At 41.8% G+C, this 21,383-nt stretch overlaps 1 protein-coding gene across 2 annotated transcripts in view; it reads right to left on the reverse strand.

Moving 5' to 3' along the window:
* Positions 1–21,383, reverse strand: part of ITGB2 (integrin subunit beta 2) — a 45,730-nt gene that overhangs the window by 22,471 nt on the left and 1,876 nt on the right. The window contains exons 1-4 of one of the 2 annotated variants that reach the window (XM_083401461.1): positions 21,071–21,152; positions 17,456–17,629; positions 6,699–6,759; positions 4,704–4,792 (exon numbers count right to left, since the gene is read on the reverse strand). In XM_083401461.1, coding sequence (XP_083257587.1) covers positions 4,704–4,792; positions 6,699–6,756 — 147 coding nt within the window. In that variant the 5' untranslated portion in view covers positions 6,757–6,759; positions 17,456–17,629; positions 21,071–21,152. Of the gene's footprint in view, positions 1–4,703; positions 4,793–6,698; positions 6,760–17,455; positions 17,630–21,070; positions 21,153–21,383 lie in introns of those variants that run through there. The other variant, XM_083401460.1, reaches the window with a different exon arrangement.

Here is a 21,383-nt window from a genome sequence, read left to right on the forward strand (position 1 = left end):
TTGAAAGACTGGCTAACTCAACCCCTAAAGGAAATATGTAATGAAATACTTCAGGGGGAAAAGGCTCCAGAATCGTGGAAAGAAGCTTTTGTGACTCTTATACCAAAGACAGACGTTGAAAAACATCAACTTAGGAATTACCGGCCTATATCATTGTTAAATGTGGATTACAAAATATTTGCGGATATCTTGGCGAGAAGATTGAAGAAGGTACTAACAGAGGAGATTCATAAAGATCAAGCAGGCTTTCTCCCAGGAAGACATCTATCAGAGAACGTAAGAAATATAATTGATATTTTGGAACTTTTACAGGAAAATATAAATACAAAAGCGGCGCTGATATTTGTGGATGCGGAGAAAGCCTTTGACAATATCTCTTGGAGTTTTATGAAGAAGAATCTCCAAGGCATGGGGGTAGGCCAAGAATTTGAAAATGGTATAGGGGCAATCTATTCTGAACAAAAAGCTAAATTAATAGTAAATAATGTTTTGACAGAAGAGTTCAGAATAGAAAAAGGAACACGACAAGGGTGCCCAATTTCCCCACTACTTTTTATATCGGTCCTGGAGGTGTTGCTGAATACGATCAGAAAGGACCAATTGGTCAAAGGGATACAGGTCGGAGCTAAACAATATAAATTAAGAGCTTTTGCAGATGACCTGGTTTTGACGTTGCAGGAGCCAGAATCTAGTGGAAAAAAAGTTTTAGAACTGATTCAAGAATTTGGCCAATTGGCAGGCTTTAAATTAAACAAAACAAAAACTAAGGTTTTGACAAAAAATCTGACAGAAATTGAAAATGAAAGGTTTCAGAAAGAAACAGGTTTAACAGTAGTGAAGAAAGTTAAATATTTGGGAATAAATATGACAGCAAAAAATGGGAACTTATTTAAAGACAACTATGAGAAGTGCTGGACGGAGATAAAAAAGGATCTAGATACGTGGTCTAGCTTGAAACTCTCACTACTGGGGCGCATTGCTGTAATTAAGATGAATGTATTGCCAAGAATGCTGTTTTTGTTTCAGACACTGCAGATTATTGATAAAACTGACTGTTTCAAGAAGTGGCAAAAAGATCTATCTAAATTTGTCTGGCAGGGCAAAAAGCCAAGGATAAAATTTAAAATATTAACAGACGTTAAAGAAAGAGGGGGCTTTGCCCTGCCAGACCTAAAACTCTATTATGAAGCAGCAGCTTTCTGCTGGTTGAAGGAATGGCTACTTCTTGAAAACACAGATATATTGGATTTAGAAGGGTTCAATAATGCATTTGGCTGGCATGCATATCTATGGTATGACAAAGTTAAAGTGCATAGAATGTTCAAAATTCACATTGTCAGAAAAGCACTGTTCAATGTCTGGATTAGATATAAAGATCTTTTGGAAAACAAAACTCCAAGGTGGTTGTCTTCAATGGAAGCTAAGGCAGTAAAGAGACTCAATATGGAGGCAAATTGGCCGAAGTATTGGGAGATTTTAGAACAGGATGGTGACAAACTGAAACTGCAGAGTTTTGATAAACTAAAAAGTAAAGTCCGAGATTGGCTTCATTATTATCAAATAATGGAGGTATTTAAAATGGACAGAAAAATTGGCTTCCAGGTGGAAAAATCAAAATTGGAAACAGAACTATTAGAACCTAAAACAAAAATATTGTCTAGAATGTATAATTTGCTGCTGAAATGGAACACACAGGATGAGGAAGTGAAATCGGCTATGATTAAATGGGCTCAAGACGTTGGCCATAACATAATGTTTGCTGACTGGGAAAGGTTGTGGACCACTGGAATAAAGTTTACGGCATGTAATGCCTTAAGAGAGAACATAATGAAAATGATATATAGGTGGTACATGACACCAGTCAAGCTTGCAAAAATGTATCATATGCCTGATAACAAATGCTGGAAATGTAAAGAAGCAGAAGGTACCTTTTTTCACCTTTGGTGGACGTGCCCAAGGATTAAGGTTTTCTGGGAAATGATTTATAATGAATTGAAAAAAATATTTAAATACACATTTAGAAAGACCCCAGAAGCCTTTCTCCTGGGTATGGTAAACCAACAGGTTCAAGTGAAGGATAGAACTTTTTTTATGTACGCTACAACAGCAGCAAGAATACTCATCGCGCAATATTGGAAGACGCAAGATCTACCCACGCTGGAAGAATGGCAAATGAAGCTCATTGACTATATGGAACTTGCAGAAATGACCGGCAGAATCAGAGACCAGGGAGAAGAGATGGTGAAGGAAGACTGGAGGAAATTTAAAGACTATTTACAGAAGCATTATAAAATTACGAACGTTTGAGGTTATCAGATTGAATGTAAAAGAATGTTATTATAAAAATGACAATGTTAAAGAAAGTATATTTAATAAGACATAGGGAAATGTAAGGATAAATAAGACAATAATATTAATCTGAACCAAAGATACGCCAGAGGGAAAGAGTTTACTACCAGAATATAAGACCTAGAATACAGAGTGGGAAGGCATGGGGAAGTCGCAGACCTAAGTTAATGCTGAAGAATATAATGATACAATATTTGTTTTTAACTCTTTTATTCTTACCGTTTTTATTTTTCTTTATGTTTTTGTATAATGTATGTATTGTTTTTCTTTTGCTTTTTTCCTTTTGATGTGTTTGTCGATTTGTTCTTTTTTTTGTTTATTGAATGCAGAAAATAAAATATTATATAAAAAAAAAAAATAATAATAATTGGAGAACCTCTTTTAGACTTTTTGTGTAGAATGAAAAGTGAATGAACTTGAGATGTCTGGATATGGAAAATGGACTAGCAGAAGGAGGAACAGCTGGATACCATCCTGGAGGGAATACTTGAGTATTTTGGATGATCTTTAGATATATATATAACTGACAGATGGAGAATCAGAAACCCTTTTTATTTCTTTTCTTTTTTCATACTTTCATTATTTTCCTTCCTTGTTTTTGCATTGCTCTTTCTTCTTCTTCCTCGGTCCTCTACTCAATACACACATGAAGGAGATGGGTGGTAGAACCTATATAAGAGGCAAAGAAGGTAAGAGCTTCCAGGCTGGGAGAAGAAAGGGAAGCCCCCAAGTGACAGGGTTGCCATATTTCAAAAAGTAAAAATCTGGATATGTTGAGCTTTTTTTTTTTTTTTTGCAAAAAAAATAAATAATAATTAACCTATTTTTAAGGAAAGTTGCCAAAAACCAACTTTTCTGACACATCCCAGACATTTCAGCCACTTTTTGAAAATTTCGCCCGGATGTCATTTTTGATGGACAAATCCCAGCTATGTCCTACAAATTCCAGACATATGGCAGCCCAACCAGGTGAGAGTTTGGAGGGTCCACACTTTTCTGTGTGAGACTAGGGTTAGGATCTGTTTTTGAGAGAGAGGACTTTCATTATTTTTTTCTCCTTTTCTTCCTGCTTTTATTTTCATTTAGATTAGTCTGTTTTTTTAATTGTAGTGTATTGTGAAAAAGGATTAATAAAATTTTATGCGTGGAGGGAAAAACAACCCTTGCCAAAAGAGAGAGAGAGAAATTAAATAAGGAAATAGTAATGTGTTATATATCTGTAGTTACTGCCAGTGTGGAAGCAGATTATCTTTTTTTTAAAAGGTGATTTATCACATGTGGGGCAACATTTCAGTGGGTGGGCTCTATTGCTTGAAAAATCAGTTCTTGTTGGTTTTGTAAAAGTATACAAACCTTGAAAGAAAAGGGGACTCCCACCCACAAAGCACGTCTTAATTTTTTCCTCTTATGAAACCTAATAATATCTGCTCTTGTGCACTACTTTTGGGTGTTCCCAGGTACGGAAATACATGCCTGCCTGGCCAGATAGGAGGAGGATGGATGGGAGAGGGACAAAATAAAGAAGAATCCCCAGAGCACAAGCTGCATCCATTCGTGTCGACAGCAAGTGCCTGAAGAGCAACTAATGCCCATAATGGAGGAGGCTAACAGGGCCATCATGCACACCTAAGAACCAGACTTGAGGGACCTGTGTGTGATATCAAGCCTCCATCTTGAAATAAACCCAGGAAACTCCCCTCTCAGATTTGACCCATGACCTGTGGCTAAAAGATCAAAGTGAGAGAAACTATGAATTGTGAAGTTACCTACAATCAATGCCACTTCTCATTATTTGCTTTCAATTTTTATTTGAACATTATTAATTTATCCCACCTAATCTGCGCGTTTCAAGCACGGATCTAAGAGACCTAAGTTTTATTGTGTTGGTTTTGAATTTGGGTTTAAGCTTATTGTGGTTTTGTGTGGTTTTATTTTTATTTTTGTTGCACCATGTTGAGAGAAATCCTAACAAATGTTGCTGGCTTCCATCCTCCTTATAGCAAAGTCAATGCTGCCCAGTCAATCTCTTGGGCCACAGTTTGGCATTGCACAGGGTACCACTGAAATCTGAGACCCACGGGTCTGCCCCCAAAGAAGGAAAGGGGTGCCATGAAGCTGGAGATCTAGAAGAGCAGAGCATTCACCATTTTGAAAACAACAGATTCTGTTTATTATTTTTAGTGATGGTGGGCCTCCCCAAAAGCAAAACTTGAAATGGGCATCCACTATCCAAAACAAAAAAAGTTTCATTATCTTTATACCAAAAGGTATCATTCAGAGTGAAAAGGTTGAGAGGAAAAAGTATTTGACGGAACATAATAATATGCGTGAAAAACAAGAGATGGAAAACTTACCCGCTTCTTACACCAGGCGCATCCTGGGCCAGACTGGATGCAGTCCTGACAGGTTTTCACATTGTATTTGGTGCACTCAAGAGACAGCACTTAGGAAGAACAGGGCAGGTGGAATTAACATGAGGAAAAACTACACATAATATGAAGCTAAAACTTACCGCAAACTGAGTACATGGCAAACTATGTAGAAGGTTGATATATGAATATGCCAATGCAATATTAAAACAGAGACAAAAACAATCTCAAGACTCTACTTCAATATTAATTGTTGAGAAGGGGCTGCATTATCTGGCACTTAAGTTGCAAACCTATCAACAGCCTGGATTCAGAAGGACACGCAGGGCTTGTCCACACTTTGCTTGTCCCACACCTACAAAGCTTGCGCCCAAGAGCTTTTCTGCTTGTCCTGTGCTTTCTAGGCATGGGTCTGAGTGGGTTTTCCTTTGACTCAATGCTTTCCCCAGGAAAACCTGCTATTTACTGCTGAATTGGAGCAAACAGTGGTTGGCACCCGTCTTTCTTGAGTGCACCTCCGGGGGTGAAGTCAAACCACTGCATTAGCAGCACTGAGGTGACCCCCCCCCCTTTCAGGGCACAAGCCTGGGCAGGGTGGATGGAGGTTCTGGGCTGCCCAGACGACTCCTGTGGAAAGGATGGTGGCCGCTGGCTGGCCAAGATAGTTGTGTGGTGTTCTGGTTGATGTTTGCTCCAGTTCATCTGTAAAGAGCAGGCTTATCTGGGGGAAAGCGAAGGGACAAGCGGATGAGTCCTCCCTGTGTGGAATATGCATGTTGGACAGGATTTCACAGTTATTTTATTATTAAGATTACCTATATCGTGCATCTTCTACCACACAGGCCCACAAAGTTGAGGTGAATATGATACAATATAATACAATATAATTAAAATAACCCATAAAAAGTTTTACCTCAGCGAGAGATACAAAAAGAAGCATCATACCTCATCCCCCAGCAAAATTACAAACAGGTTAAGAGCGAGGCAACACAGCAAAGCTTGAGGGGTGGGTGGGTGGGTGTGAGAGAGAGAGAACGAGAAAGAGAGAGGTATAAATATTATATATATCCCCCCCCCCCCCCCGCAAAGATACAGAGTGCTGAAAGCCCAGGACAAGGAATCCCATGGTCTGGGCACTGCTATTAAAAATGCCCAGACATGCACCCGCAGTTTCCAGGCTTGACAGTGCAGCCAGGAGTACAAAATATCTCAGCAAGTGAGGGTGCTGAAGGGATCCTTCTGATATCGAGGCTCCAAGCTATAAGCAGCTATCGGTTGAAAGCAGCACTTTGAGCCGGGCACGACAACACGGATCTTGCCCCTGCTTTCTGTAGTAACCCCAGTCTGCAGACACCCTTCAAGGACAGTCTTACATTCTGTCGCTGTTAGGAAGAATGGTGCCACGTCCACCTTGTTTTTCACAAACTCTTTGGGCTGCAGTTTGTTGCAGATTGGGGCAGAAGAATTGACTGTACATTCTCTTACAAACCATTTGTGTGCCTGATCCATTATGGGGTCTTCAGGCAAACAGTCCTGGAGGTTGCTGCTTCAGTTTCACAGCTATCAGCACTGCAGACCCAAAGCCTGAGTGTCCTGTACCTTTTCATTTGCACAGACAGCTATTAAAGTAGCCAGTAGTTATTTTAATATGTTTTGATTGTATTGCCCCCTCTCAATGGCCCATGTTTTAGCAATATGGTGTGGTATGTGGCATCTATCAGTAAAATGAACATGTGATCCAGTAGCTCAGATAAGGGCCTCTTGCACAGGAAAACACCATCGACTTGGAATACCGATCAACAAGATTTCCCACTGAAGATAGGATAATGGGCACAATCCAACAGATGGCTGAGCCTACTTAAGCCCACTTAGTTCAAGGCCCTTACAGGCTTAGCTCTACAAGGAGACGGTGGCCATTACACCGCTACAAATGCAGATAATGCTGATCTAGCACTACTTCCACCTAATAGTGGCATGTACCTGATGTCAGAATCAGCAGTCCAGCGCCAGACAACAGAAGGAATCGCTTGTGAAGCATCTCCTGTGAAATTGAAATAATATACCATGAAATGACTACACTAAAAGACTATAAGGTGACTTTGTTTGTTTGTTTATTGACTTTCTTCTGAAAGAGCCCAGGGCAGCAAACCTATCCTACAATCTTTTTTAATTAAAAAAAACACGAATCAAAAATACTGTAGTAAAAACAATCTAAATATAATTACATTTTAAAACATCTTAAAGCATTTACAGTTAAAAACATTATTCCCTCCAATAATCTCAGGCTTTCCATCCAGCAAATGCGTGAGTAAACAAGTTAACAAGGATGGCAAAAGTTGCACCTGGGGGGGGGGCGCGGAATTTCACATCTGGGGAGCCACCACTGAAAAGGTCCCGGTGGCAGCACAACTACCCAGACCTCACCTGTTGATCCTATGGACCAAGACGATTGATACTTGGTTGGTATGGAGTTGTAGAGTCAAACATCTTACGAAGGATGCACACAATTTGTGAAGCTCAGTTACAGATGTGATATTTTGGGGTAGGATAGGAAATTTGGGGAGAAAGCAGAAGTATATATGCAGCATTTGCTTACAAGTGCATTGACTAACTTAAAATGAAATTTAATTCTGGTATCTCACAACATCGCAGCAAATCATCCCTAAATATCTGCACTGCCTGCCTCACTCCCACCAGGGCCAACTGCCCTGTGGGAAAGAGGTATTGCTATGGCAACACGGCAATCATTCATTAATTGACGTGTAAGAAAAATTTTGTTTTGCTATGAAACACAGTAGACTCGGTTACCACTTTATACTAAGTTTTGGGACTTTGGAGATGAGTCCAGTATGTATCTGAGAGTGGTTGGACTTTCTGAGGGGAATTACATGAGGAGATAGTTCAGTCAGAAGAGCATGTGACTTATAATCTCAAGGTTGCAGGTTCAAGCCCCATATTGGGCAAAAGATTCCTGCAATTCTACAATTCTATGAGTATTTAAAATGTATTTAAATATTAAAAACGCTAAATGGGTTTTAAAATAACACTATTTCTTTCCGTAAGCTTTTCCAATAACCAGTTGTTATAGTAATGACTGGGATGTTACAGATGTTTGACAGTGGAAGAGACTCCTTGGGAGATGGTGGGCTCTCCTTCCTTGGAGATTGGTTGGCCAACAGTCATGGATGCCTTGGTTGTGCATTGCAGGGGGGTGGAGTAGATGACCCTTGGTGTACCCTCCAACTCTACAATTCTATGATATCAAGAAAAGTATCACCATCATTATGAAGAAGGGAAGTGCAACACCCTTGCTGGCATGTACTCAGGACTGCAACATATTCCCTGTGATCCTGTGTAGGCAGATGATAGGTACAAAAAGAAGAACGCTTTTCATCTTACTTTCTGTTTGGCTTCCAAAAATGGTGAGGGACACTCTCTCTCCACCAGTACAGCATCATAATCCAATAGTGGATGAAACTGGATTATCAAGTTTCAGACTTGAGACATGATTGGAGCCTAAGACTGCAGCTCTGTACCCATGTATGTAAGAGGAAGCCCCAATGACCTCAACAGGATTCCACTCTACAATATTAAAACAGCTGCAGAGCGATTCAAGGCAGCATTTCCCAGGTAATACCCCCAGGAAACTACTTGAGTGACTGGATTCAAAAACATGGCTGGATGAAGGCAAGGCAGCCTCTGCAGCAGCACAATTGGTAGCAGTCAATTTGGTCTGCTTCCAACACTCTGCAGACTAAAAATATTAGAGGCAAACTAGTCAGGTATCCCAATTTGCTTGCACAAAGCTTACTGGGAAGTTAGATGATGTCCTGGCTTTAATGAACATTTAATAAACAACTATCTGACTTTTAGAAGACATCTGAAGAAGAAATCTGTTTAGGGAAGTTTTTAAAATATTTTTAATATTTTGTTGGAAGCTGCCCAGAGTGGCTAGAGAAACCCAGCCGGATGGATGGGGTAATAATAATAATAATAATAATAATACAGTTTTATGACTGAGCACATATCCTGCATTCATCCTGCTTTGCATGCAGGGTTCTCACATGTCTACCCATTAGTCATTTATTCACCCCACACTTTCCACCCAACTCCCTGTCACTTTTCAAACCACAAAAGATGCTTTAATCCACTTTCAGTGCAGAAAATTAAAGTTCTGTTGTACTTCTGAATCCCTCTGACAAAGCAGTGAGCCTGGAGTCATTTACACTATGGGAAGCAGCTAGCGCAGTGGTTAAAAGAGTGAGCTATATGAGTCAGATTCAAATCTCCCCTTATCTCTCAGGCTCAGCCCCACCCATCCGCCATGTGGGCAAGTCTACTTGCCTACTTTGCAGAGGTACTTGTAAGGAGTGTGAAATGTCACCCTTTGCAGAGATGAGAATCAGAGAAGAGACAGGCAGTCTCCTTCATGTGCTTTTTCCACCTCAGTCACAGCACATATAGGAGGATCCTTTTCAGCCCAGCAGCCTGCAGATGAACACGACTATTTTCAAAGGCAAAGTTAGAGAAATTTGTGTGATTTTAAGGGTCTGGTCAGTTATCTCCTTTTGCTTTTTTAAATAGTGATTACAATCCTGTAAATGGTAGCATAAATTCCACTCTTCTGGAACATATAGCTGTGTTCCCTCTCTACTGTGCCACTTTTTCAAGAAAATCTAATTTGCTTGCATTCACTCAAACAGCAGTTTGAGGCAATGGCATTCTTCTACCCACCTGCAAAGGGAGTCTAGAAATCGATTAGGCTTGCTATGAATTAAGTGGCTGAATGAGTGACTTCACTGATGTTAACTCATTCCTTTCATGTTCGCATACGTTCTTTGGTATTTTTCAAAGGTTTATTCATTTTTAGTTATTTTCAGCCCCACTGACCACATTTAAAAAGTGTTGAATATGAACCACCTTCCCTGCAGCAATGTCTCACCATTACAGAACATTTTATTGAGGGCTGCCACATCTGAAAAGCAAAAAAAAAGACGCTATGACGGCTCTCATTTTAAATACCACTACATACTATAGGCCATAGAAGCTGTGATATATTGCTGAGAGGGGCAGGAGAAGAGAAGAGGAAAGCAAGTCTTCAACCACTAGTTATGTCTGTGTCTTATCCAGAAAGTATAGCCAGAGACATTTTGACAAATTTAAAAAATCCACCTAGACAGCAATTTTACCCCCTGAAAAAGAGGACATGTCCTGGAAAAAGAGGACACATGGCAACCCTAGCCCTGGCACACACCTCAGGACCACATGAGTATTCTTTTAAAAAACGGGCAAATATATTCCTGCCCCACCCACCTTCATCCTTGCACCAGGGTGGCTCTTCTCCCCTGCACCCCTCCAGAATGCATGCATGCATCTTTGGCTATTGCTCTGCAAGGAGGCTAGCAGAAGAATAGCACTGAAATAAAAGATACTTCCACTGCTTTTTATGTCTTTCTGTAAAAACAAAACCCTAATTGGGCATTCTAGATGCCTCTCAAAGCCGTAGTCTAGCAAAGTGCACTACTGTACTGATATTTCAACAACTCCCCCCCCCCCAAGCAACATAAGGCATTGTTTCCACAAACATAAGCATATTTCTGGCTAGCTGTGTAGCTACAGATCTATGTCACAAAAGTGTGGAAAACTTTTAAGTTCTCCATAATTCTTTATCAGGCAAGGTGTTACACAAGAGGCAGGAGTGGGTGGAGGGGGAGGAAAAATAAAAACCGAAAAAGTTCAGAAATCAGGCTGCCAGTTCTGAAATGCAGGGCTAAGTAAGTTCTTCCCAAGTGCTGCGGAGCTATCATGTTACATGTTTAGGACTCCAGGATGAAGAAGCAATGAGTAATTAAAATATGTTTTGTAAGATCTGTCCCAAATATTAACCAAAGGTGTGGAAGCTGCAGCCCTCCACATATTGTTAAAATCCAACTTCTGTTATCTTTCACAGCTGATCATGCTGGCTGGGCTGATGGGAGTGAAGTCCAACAACACACATTCCCCATCTCTGTCTACAAGCTTCCTGGAGTAGGCAGGGGACAGGAGTAAAGAAAAACTTTAATTTAGAAGACAAGGTATAAAAAGCACAGCTAGGTAGCTGCGTTGGTCCAAAAGAGGGGGAAACCCCTCCCACCTCGCCCCTCTTTGTGTAATATCTTGCCTGATGACAAGTTATGGAAAAGGTCAAGAGCAGTTTCCAAAATGGGGCCCCTCCCTCCCCATGAAATAAAGGGCCACGAATTACACACACACACACACACACACACACACACACACACTGTGTATTTTACCAACCTTGATAAATAAAAATATATTCTTGAGTTAAAGTCCAGACAAATGAAATTTAAACTTGCTGCTGCTGAAGGTAATGATCGTTTACAATTGCAGTTAGTGGCTGGTTTTGTATTTTGTATTTTATATTTTTGTTTTATGATTCGCTACACAGTAATAAATACCCTGCCCCCCCAGTGATACCCACTAGACCAAAAGTGGAAACGGAGAGAAGGCCTTTAGAAAATCGGAGGTTGCGGGGAGATGGCAACATTGCAATGTCACAATTTTTTACTCAAGAAGCCTCACTTATTTTGAGGTGGTTACTTCTGAGTAAAACATACCCAGACCAGCCAATTGTGGATTATATTGTACAGGCAGCATGCCTGAGAAGTAAATTAAATAATGTGGACACAGAGGAAAGATGCACATGCTTTCCAGAGTTTAAACCAACCTGTCCCTGTGTATTAATCCTCAGGTTCATTTCCTCTGACATCTCCTGGGGCAGCCCAGCCAGGAGCCAGGAGCTGCTGCTCTGGGAGGCCCCCTCTTGCATCCCACATGGGGAGGCCTGTTGTGGTGAGCCTGGCTGCAAAGGCCACAGCGACAAGCAGGCATCACAAGACCACAGAAGACTGTGGCAGTGAGGATGTGCACGTGTGTGCTGCACATGAAGCATTGCTGCTGCTTGTGGCTGCGTCTTCCTACAGCTCTTGTTTCTGCCATCCCCTTGGACATCAAGGTGCAGGAGGCGCTCAGCTGGTCCCTCTGCTTGCAACTGTGCCCTTAAAGATGATGAGGAGCAGGGAAAGGCAGCCATTCCATCACCATCATTGGCAAGGATGGATGGTGCCCAACCTGATCACAACTGAGAGGTCCCTCTGCTGCTTCTGTTGGTGGCGAAGGCAAGAGGGACCCTCACAGGCCTTGGTGCAACTGTGCTGTGATGATCTAATCATAGTTACGGAGAACCAAAAGCTTGCAACACTTTTTGCCATTTGGTTTGTTCCAGTTAAGTATTACTCAGCTGTGGATTGGGGACTTTTTGTTATTGTGGAACAACGCATCTCCCTTTGCTTGTTGTGCTTCAAAGAAAACCGATTCTAGTTGTTTAAGATGAAATGTACAACCAGAGGACAACTTGATAATACTGGATAATTTGGTTCCAAGTGACTCTATTTATCCAGCACTCTGCCAGATTTATCCCTGGCTTTGCCAAATTAAGGGCCACCAAATTTCTCTTTACTTTTGTTTCCTGCCTACTCCAGGAGCCTGTGCATTTTGTGTTAGGTTTGGGACAGACCCTGGGTTCACAACCAAATTTTAATTTCTCAGAGATGGAGACCAGCTCTTGTTTTTACATCCCAGAATCCTGGCATCTTGGCATCCCCTGAAGATTTCTGGGAGCAGGACTTGGCTAAGGGTACTGAGAGTTGCTAGAGGACCCCATTACCCCCTCCCAGAGGTACAATTCCTAGACTGGTTTAATAATCAATCCTGTTTCACAGGGAACTCTGGAAACAGTAGCTGTGGGAAGGGAATAGGACCCTCCTAACAACTCTCAGCACCTTTTACCAACTACAGCTCCCGGGACCCTTTGGGGGAATATGTGGTATCACAGAGCTTTAAAGGTATGCTGTGGATGTGGCCTCTGTCTAAGCAACTCAGGAGTATGGGAAAGGTTTCATCCTACCTCTCCACAAATACGATGCTACAACACTAATAAAGGACACCTCTTGCAGTCACTTTTCTTATATGATGTTGAAGGTATGTCTCAAGTTGGGTATTGCAGTGTCCACCATGGAACATGGAAAATGTCCCTCCTAGGAGGCTCCCTCAGGAATAAATTACATGTGGCAGCAGCAGATCCAGTGGCCTGCAGTGCTGGTCAATTTTAAGAGCCAGTGGGCTGTGTGGGCAAGGGGAGCTGAACCCTGCTCTGCCTCCTGCCTCCTTTCAGTCTTCCACCCTAGCTACTTTGCTCTCAGTCAGAACCAGGCACCAAGTCAGGGAAACAAGTGAAAGAGGACAGCCCTGGTGGATCAGGCTGAAGACAGTCTAGTCCAGCATTTTATTCTCAAAGGGTTCAGTCGGATGCCCATGAGGAAGCCAAGTTCAGACATGCACACCATTGCCCTCTCCTGCTTTTGGCTGCTATTAATACACTTCCCCAGACCCTGTGAGTATTTATAGCCTTCCTGATGAGTACCTATTATCCTTCATGAGTGGCTGTGGCAAAGAAAGCCACAGAATCAGGGGCAGATTCAGCTCTTCTCATCTACAATGAATTTTGCTGTTAAAATCAGCCCTAAACCATGGAGGCAAACCTGGTTTGACAGAAAAAGTTCAGGCAAATTAAATATTCAATTACATTTTAAGAAGTAAAATAGGTACATTTCTTGGCATGGATGGTGTGTTAATATGCTGGTCTAGTATCTCCTTCTAACTGTGTAACATTTTTGGAATTGGTTTAGGTTATTAAAGTATTTAATTATCTAATATTAATTAAAAGTATGATGGGAAAGCTCCTGGATAATCAAAGGTATGTTAGAACCACAATGAGTGTTTACAACATGCCACTTAAGTTTTGAGCAGAACATTTTCCTTGAGCTGAATGTTCAGACAGGTGTTTGATTTTCCAAAACGTCTTGGAGCCGACTTGCTCTGATGTATGATGGAGATTATTGACAGTGGCCTGGTTTCTACAAAACACTAAACTGTGTTCAGCACTGTGTGAACAAGCCTGGATGAGATTTGGGCTTGTGTGCACACCTTGCTGCTCTCCCGTTGTAGATGCAATTCGGAGATTGGAGGCATCTTCTCTTAGTTTAAATAAACTGGAATATATGCTCTCAAAACCAGGAACTGTTTGCTCAAACAAGCCAGGATGAAAAAGCATAGTTTGATCTTGGCTTGTTTCAATAAGCCATAGTTTCAACTATGTAACAACAAACTATGATTAATTTAAGGCAGGAAGTGAATGCTTTCAATTCCATCCATGTGGATGAGCCAGAGGAGAAGGGGAGTACAGGACTGAGGCTCATTCATATAGTACTACGCAATAGTTTAGCATGAAGTTGGGACTGTGCCATTGGCTTCCAAATTCCCTGGGCAAAATGAAAGCAGCAGAGGATGCCTGGAAAAGACTGGGCCTATTTGCTTCACCCTTTGCAGAATTCCTCCCTTGCTTGTGGCTGTCCCCACCCCATTTGCCTTTTCTGACTTATGTTCCTTATTTTCAAGTTGTTGTGTTGAAAGAGCTCTGAGAAAAAGGGAACTCTTGATGAGTCTTTCTCCCTGCAGCGTGGAAGAAGGAAGGGCAAGGGGCATTTGCACTGCTGATGGAGACATATGGAAAGCAAAGGCAAAAGCGTGCTGCGTCTGTGATTGTATCTTACAACATTCATCTGAATGCTGTTTCCATAAATAGTCTTAGGTACTGTTTAAAGCAGGAAATGCATCTCCCTCTCTTCTCTTCACTATAAGGGAAAATAATTATAAATGTTGTCAGACACCTTTTGAAATATGACTTTAAAAGCCCAAATTTCAGATTTTATGGGCTGGTTGTCTATGTACCATAGAGACACAATCCTAGGCATACTAGGGAACAAATCTAATTGGTGAGCTCTCTCCCCCCCCCCTCTACTTAAAATATCATTAAATTTATGCTGCATATTCCTAAAAGCATTTGCCTTTGGAGAACCAGTGTGATAAAACAGGGTGAAACACTATAGAAATAATAGGATGCTATATGTTATTCTCTTCCTTTATCTTAAAGAAGGATTCCTAAAGTTACAAAAAATGAGATTCTGACAAAACATCAGGAATAACTTTCTAACAGCACTGTGCAAAATATAAGCAAGCCAGGGCTGAACTGCTATTACCCTTGCTGGTACCTTTCCCGGGAAAATCAGAGGCTCACTATGTCAGGTTCCTATTGGAAGACCGGGCAAACGGTAGAACATTAGCAGTGGCAAAGTTTTTATCGGTGGTTGCAAGAACCAATGATCCCTATATTCTGAACAAAATGCTTGTTTAACCTGGACGTAGGCCGTATGAATTGTACATTGCTTTGTAATGATTTGTTGGGTCTCTGGGCCATAATAAAGGTTGATGATGATGATGACTTTCTGACAGCAAGAGCTGTTTGACAACAGGGCTGTCTCCCTTAGAGGGTGGTGAACTCTTTCCATGAAGGGCTTTTAAGCAAAGGTTGCCTGGCCATCTCTCATGGATGCTTTAGTTGTGATTCCTGCATTGCAGGGAGTTGGACTAGATGACCCTCAGGTCCCCTACAACTCTGCAATTCTATGATTCCAAGTTGTACTCCAAGCCTCATGTGACCCTGTGCCTAGACTCCACACACCAGGAAAACATTCAGCTTCCCAGCTGGCAAAACTAATGTTTATCACTGGAGTTGCCAACTGATTTCCCTCTTGTACCTTTAGCATTTATGTGATTCTCAGCAATTATGCAGGTGGAGCGTTCCCAGCTCCGCTTCTTGCATTTCTATTTGTCAAGTTAGAGTTAAAGGGACAGGAGTGGGATCAGTAAAAACACTAGCATCCCTTCATATCATACAATTGTTATAAAAGCACAGAAGCCCTGCCACAAAAAAAGTTAGCAACCCAATGCAGACAAGCAAAGAGATGTATTTCACAATGTACGGCTGCAATCCTAACCCCACTTACTTGGGAGTAAGTCTCTTTGAATTGAATAGGACTTACTTTTGAGTCTCTTTAAATTGAATAGGACTTACTTTTGAGTAGGCAAGGTTAGCATTGAAGTCCTGGTCAGACTCATATCTGCCTGGGGAAAAACAGAACTTTAACCAAATCTTGGGTATTGGATCTTCCATTGCTGGAGTTCTGTCACTTTAAAAGGATTCCAAGCTTATATAATACTATTCCACACCACGTTTCAACAGAAGCCACAGAATGTAGCTTTCTCATGAGATATTCCGCAGAAGTGCGAAAAGCAAGCTGACCTGCGAACTTACACATGCCACACCACAAAATAGCTAGCATACCGCTTTCACAGAAGCAGAGATGAAAGTTGCACATTGAACTATAGGCCAGCAAGAAATGGGCTCATTAAGGATATAGTTATGACCGTTTGGAGGAACATAAAGAAAAAACTGCATCAGCACAACGTGACACCTGTACACCTGTCCCAGATGCAACAGAACATGTCTTTCCCACATTGGTCTGCTCAGCCACAACAGGTGCTGTATCCAGTGTTTGAAATTCCCATTGTTCTAGGCACATTTTGCGATGGGGAATTTCATTAGTGCAAGCATTTCTGAGTTCTGGGTCTCGTACTGTGCCTAAGATTTCAGATTAAAACTGCAGAGTGGAAGGAAAGGAGGATCTTATTCTGCCTCCCCACTTTCAGCTACTCTCTGAAGACTAGAGAAGAGGCCCTCTTAAGAATATCAGGGGGGTGGGCAAGAGAAGAACTAGACTATGTGAAAAATGAACATAATATGTTAGCTGCAGTTCATTTATTTTCAGCTTTGTATTCTTGTAATAAAAAAGCACGCCAAAACATTCCATTGTCGCACCCATAACTGGATTTAAGGTGCCCTTTAGCTCCTAGCTTTCACATCTGTTTCTAACACTTCCAACGGTTTGACTTCACCTCCAAAGGCGCAATCCTCCATTGTCTCCCCAGAGACAACAACTGCTCCCTCACATGCAGAATGCTAGGCAGAAGCTCTGTTTCTCCTCGGAAGTATTTCTCTGCAGCCTGGTGACTCTAGAAAGCTCTGGCCCTTCTTTCTGTTGTCTTCCTCTCAGCTACAAAGAGAGAAACTGCCTTGCATTTTGAATCCCACATGAGGAAAGGGTGCGTGTAGGGCGATTGCAACCTTGAAAATAGTGGGTAGGGAAGGCATTGACCCCGAATGCTTTCCTTTCAATGAACAACAGCAACGAGGTAGGGGGCAGTCAGGGCTCCGTTACAGACATCTACAGGAAACATACAGCTAACCTTCAGTGCTAGACTCACACCTGAGGGCAGCCAGCATCTAAAGAACTGGAAGGTATGGTGCCTCCATCAAATACTGAAGTTCAATTGAATTAATTACCTTTACAGTTACAGTGGTACCTCAGGTTAAGAACTTGCCGTAATTCGTTCTGGAGGTCTGTTCTTAACCTGAAACTGTTCTTAACCTGAAGAACCACTTTAGCTAATGGGGCCTCCTGCTGCTGCCACTGCTGTACAATTTCTGTTCTCATCCTGAAGCAAAGTTCTTAAACCGAGGTACTATTTCTGGGTTAGCGGAATCTGTAACCTGAAGCGTATGTAACCCGAGGTACCACTGTACATGTATTGACTGCTAGTGGTACTTCAGTTAAGATTTTGGACATACCAAGCCCACAGGAAGATAATACAGATATCAAACTCTGCATACTCAGTTTGCGAAAAGAGTAAAACACAAATAAACAAAGAATTTTAAAACATACATCAAGTTTTCAGTCTCTCTGGCTTCTTCTCAGCTATTTTTTTGGGTGTGTTGTGAAGTTCTCTGTCTTCTGATCAGTTCCTTCTGTAGAAGTGAGAAAAAGCCAAACCGCTCCTCCGAAGGCAGAAAAGGGCCCACGCCTCTTCCTTTTTCATTGATATTGCATATCTTGCCCCTGTGGGTTGTAGAGGAAGTGAGAAGTGAGGGAGGGTGGAAAGCTTATTTTCAAGCCATCCAAAGTTCAAAACTGTGCCCAAATCCCCATAATGTGTGTTCAGTTAAAACACTGGAAACCCAGTATTTCTCAGAAAAGGACTTTTACCCCTTGGTGAAATCTTGATCTTAGCCAAAAGCCTGAGAAAGACCCCTTTGGAAGCTTTTTTTCCCCTTCAGCATAAAACACTATGAAGGAAACCATTACAGTGCCCACCAGTCATTTCCAGGCCAGCTGCCCTAAAGTCCTTTAGAGGTCTCTCAAATGAGCCAGCATACCTTGGAGAGTCTTCCACCTTCATTTCTAAGTGAGATGGGTGGTGACTGGAGGGGCCTTTTCATTTGGGCAACCCTAACTTTATAATTCCCTGGCCAGCGATGCTCGCCAGGTGCCATTCTTGGTGTCTTCTTATTTATCCTGATTTTGAGGCATGTTATTTTGCTGGTTTTAATCTGTTGTGATGTTTCTTAATCTGCTGCTGTTTTCGTTGGATTTATATGTTTCTATTCAATACAGTTGTGAGCTACCCTGGGAGTCTTTTAAACTGAAGAGTGCTATAAAAGTTTGGATAAAATAGAAAGCTAAATAAAACAAATATTTTCTAAGAGAACCCTGCATTTTTCACTTTTACAATTGTCTATTTTGGAATAACTTCTGAACCCGTGTCAACATCTTGTTACACATTTGAGGGTAAATCAGAAGTTGCTGGAACCTGAAGAAACAACTTGTAGGGAAATAGTGGGGTCTTCACTCATTTCTTTTTGCAGGATAACTGATCAGTAGTAAGTTGCTATTTTAGAATGAGGAAGAGAGGAAGGAAATGGCGCTTTTTCAACACTGTAACTTGCAAATGAGTCAAAGTGTCAGCAAAGAGTTGTGCCTGAAACTGTGGAATATGTGTACAGTACAGTATAACCAAGATTTGTTCCAAAGGTAAATGCCATATTATAACACTGAAATAAAAATATTTGAAAAATATGTGAGCAAGTTCTTTGCCAAGGAGGCTCATGCGAGCCCTGTCTCTGCTGGCTTCCTGTAGCAAACCACCTTAGAGAGTTCTTTCAGGTTTCCTGCTGCCAAGCGATTCCTTACAATTTTAGGCTAAGGGGCTAAAATAATAAAATAAGGGGTCATTATAGGACATATTGGGTCAAGCCCCTGCTCTCCTCATCATGATAGTGCTATGCTTCTTGGCATCACAGTGTAGACTTTTGCAGTTGCTAAACAAGGAAGCAGATTGGTAGCAATTGTGGTGAAATGTGGCCAGTCCCCTGTGGGGGTGAGGCACATCCTGATTCTGATGCAACCTATCAGGAGTTGAGTAAAAGATGCCTCACATCTGCGTAGTCATTTTCTGAGACTTCCTAAAGTAAAAAATAACTATCTGACAATATGTATTGTTACAAAAACATTTGCTGTGCGTCCTGACTGTCCAGGGGGGAAATCTCACAAAACAATAAATCCCACTTAGCTAAACAGGTAAATGGTACATCTGCACGTTCATATGAAAAGTTTATTGGCTTTTCATTTCTTTTTTCCTTGCACACACTCAACACACCAACATGTGTGGCTACATCTAGCCTTATAATCCTGCACCTCATCTAGCCTTATATTCCTTTATAGTATTATATTAAATGCTAGATCTTTCCTAGTTTTATCAGTAGGAAAAGCGGCTGGGGCCAAATTATGTGTCATACATACAATACAATACCATCAACTCTTAGTGCACAGGGCGACAGTTTTAACCATGATTCATGTTTCAATGTAACTAGAGTGGCATGATACTGATTTATAGAAATGGTTCCTGTACCACAAATGTTAATGTATAAACTGAAGTTACAGATTTGGAAGAGAAGATATTCTCCATACCTGTGTTCAAACTAAGTAGCCCACTGGATTGTGACCTGGCACTACGACCATGGAAACATATGATATGACATAAAGACATGAGTTACATAGTATGTTTGGACGCAATGTAGATTCTGAAAAGGTTACATGCTTCTGAAATATCCTATGATGAAATAACCTACCGTATTTTTCGTCCTATAGGACGCACTTTCCCCCCTCCAAAAATGAAGGGGAAATGTTTGTGCGTCCTATGGAGCGAATGCAGGCTTTTGCTGAAGCCTGGAGAGCGAGAGGGGTCGGTACGCACTGACCCCTCTCGCTCTCCAGGCTTCAGGAAGCTAACCCCCCAGCCCGGCAAGCTCCCAGAGCGATGCCGAAGCTGCGCTCTGGGACCCGTTCTGGGGGCTGGGGAAGTTATTTCCCCCTTTATCCCCCCCCCCAATCTAGGTGCGTCCTATGGGCCGGTGCGTCCTATAGGGCGAAAAATACGGTATTTGCACCACAATTGCCTTTGATATGTTACTTTGCATTTTTTTTGTGTGTCTTATATTGTACAAACATTTTATTTTAGATTTCTTTATTCAAAATACAGTGGTACCTCGGGTTAAGAACTTAATTCGTTCTGGAGGTCCATTCTATGGAGGTCCATTCTTAACCTGAAACTGTTCTTAACCTGAGGTACCACTTTAGCTAATGGGGCCTCCCGCTGCCGCCGCACCACCAGAGCACAATTTCTGTTCTCATCCTGAAGCAAAGTTCTTAACCCGAGGTACTATTTCTGGGTTAGCGGAGTCTGTAACCTGAAGAGTCTGTAACCCGAGGTACCACTGTATACCAATAATGAAACCATTACTATGTATAAACAGGCCATACCATTAGAATGATGAGCCAGATCCTTGTATACTGTAAGATGCTGTTTAATAAATAGTAATTGATGCATACATAAAATGGCATTGTGGTTTTATTACCGATTTGGTAGATTCTAATAATAAGGGGTGGAGTTTTTTTTGGCGATTTTTCAATCCCAGAAGCAACCATGATTTAGCTTACAGCTTTAAGGATGCACATAAGTGAATGGCGGAGGAATCCTAAGCTCTGGGTGGAATCAGCAAGGCAGAGCAGGGCAATGGGTCCACCATCTCCAAAGATCTGCTGACTCACGCTGACTAGGACACACAGTATGCACGGTATGGGGTGGTGTGAGTTTTCTACAACTGTTAGTTGCACAGCTCGAGTCTTATGCAAGTCAAAGGGCTCAGATCAAGCCCCTCCCTGGAGAAGGGCATCTGTGCTCCCCCACCCTGCACCAGCCAGTCTCACTGGGTACAGTGGAAAAAATCCAGCGCAATTTCCATGGCTGCCGTGAGGGCATCTGCTGTGGACAAGGACGTCCATGACATCCTAACTCCCTCCAGCAGAAAGGATTTTGTTTACTTATTGTTTATTATTAACTTTGCAAACCACCCTTTATCTCAGCCTAGTTCACAGCATAAAAATACAAAATGAAAACACTACATAATAAAAACACAAACAAAAGCAGACACATAACCACACCTGGAATACTGTGTCCAGTTCTGGGCACCACAATTTAAGGGGGATGTTGACAAGCTGGAAGGTGTCCAGAGGGCGGCAATCAAGAGGATCAAGGGTCTGGAAACTAAGCCTTATGAGAAATGGTTGAAGGAGCTGGGTAGGAGACTTGAGAGGAGATACAGAAGTCATAGAATTGTAGAGCTGGAAGGGACCCTAAGGGTCATCTTAGTCCAACCCCCTGCAAGGCAGGACTATGCAGCTATCCCATATGATAGCCATCTTCAAATATCTCAAGGGAAGATGGAGCAAGCTTGTTTTCTCCTGCTCCAGAGGG

This window comes from Podarcis tiliguerta, assembly GCF_965153285.1.
Source record: "Podarcis tiliguerta genome assembly, chromosome: 1".
Taxonomy (NCBI): domain Eukaryota; kingdom Metazoa; phylum Chordata; class Lepidosauria; order Squamata; family Lacertidae; genus Podarcis; species Podarcis tiliguerta.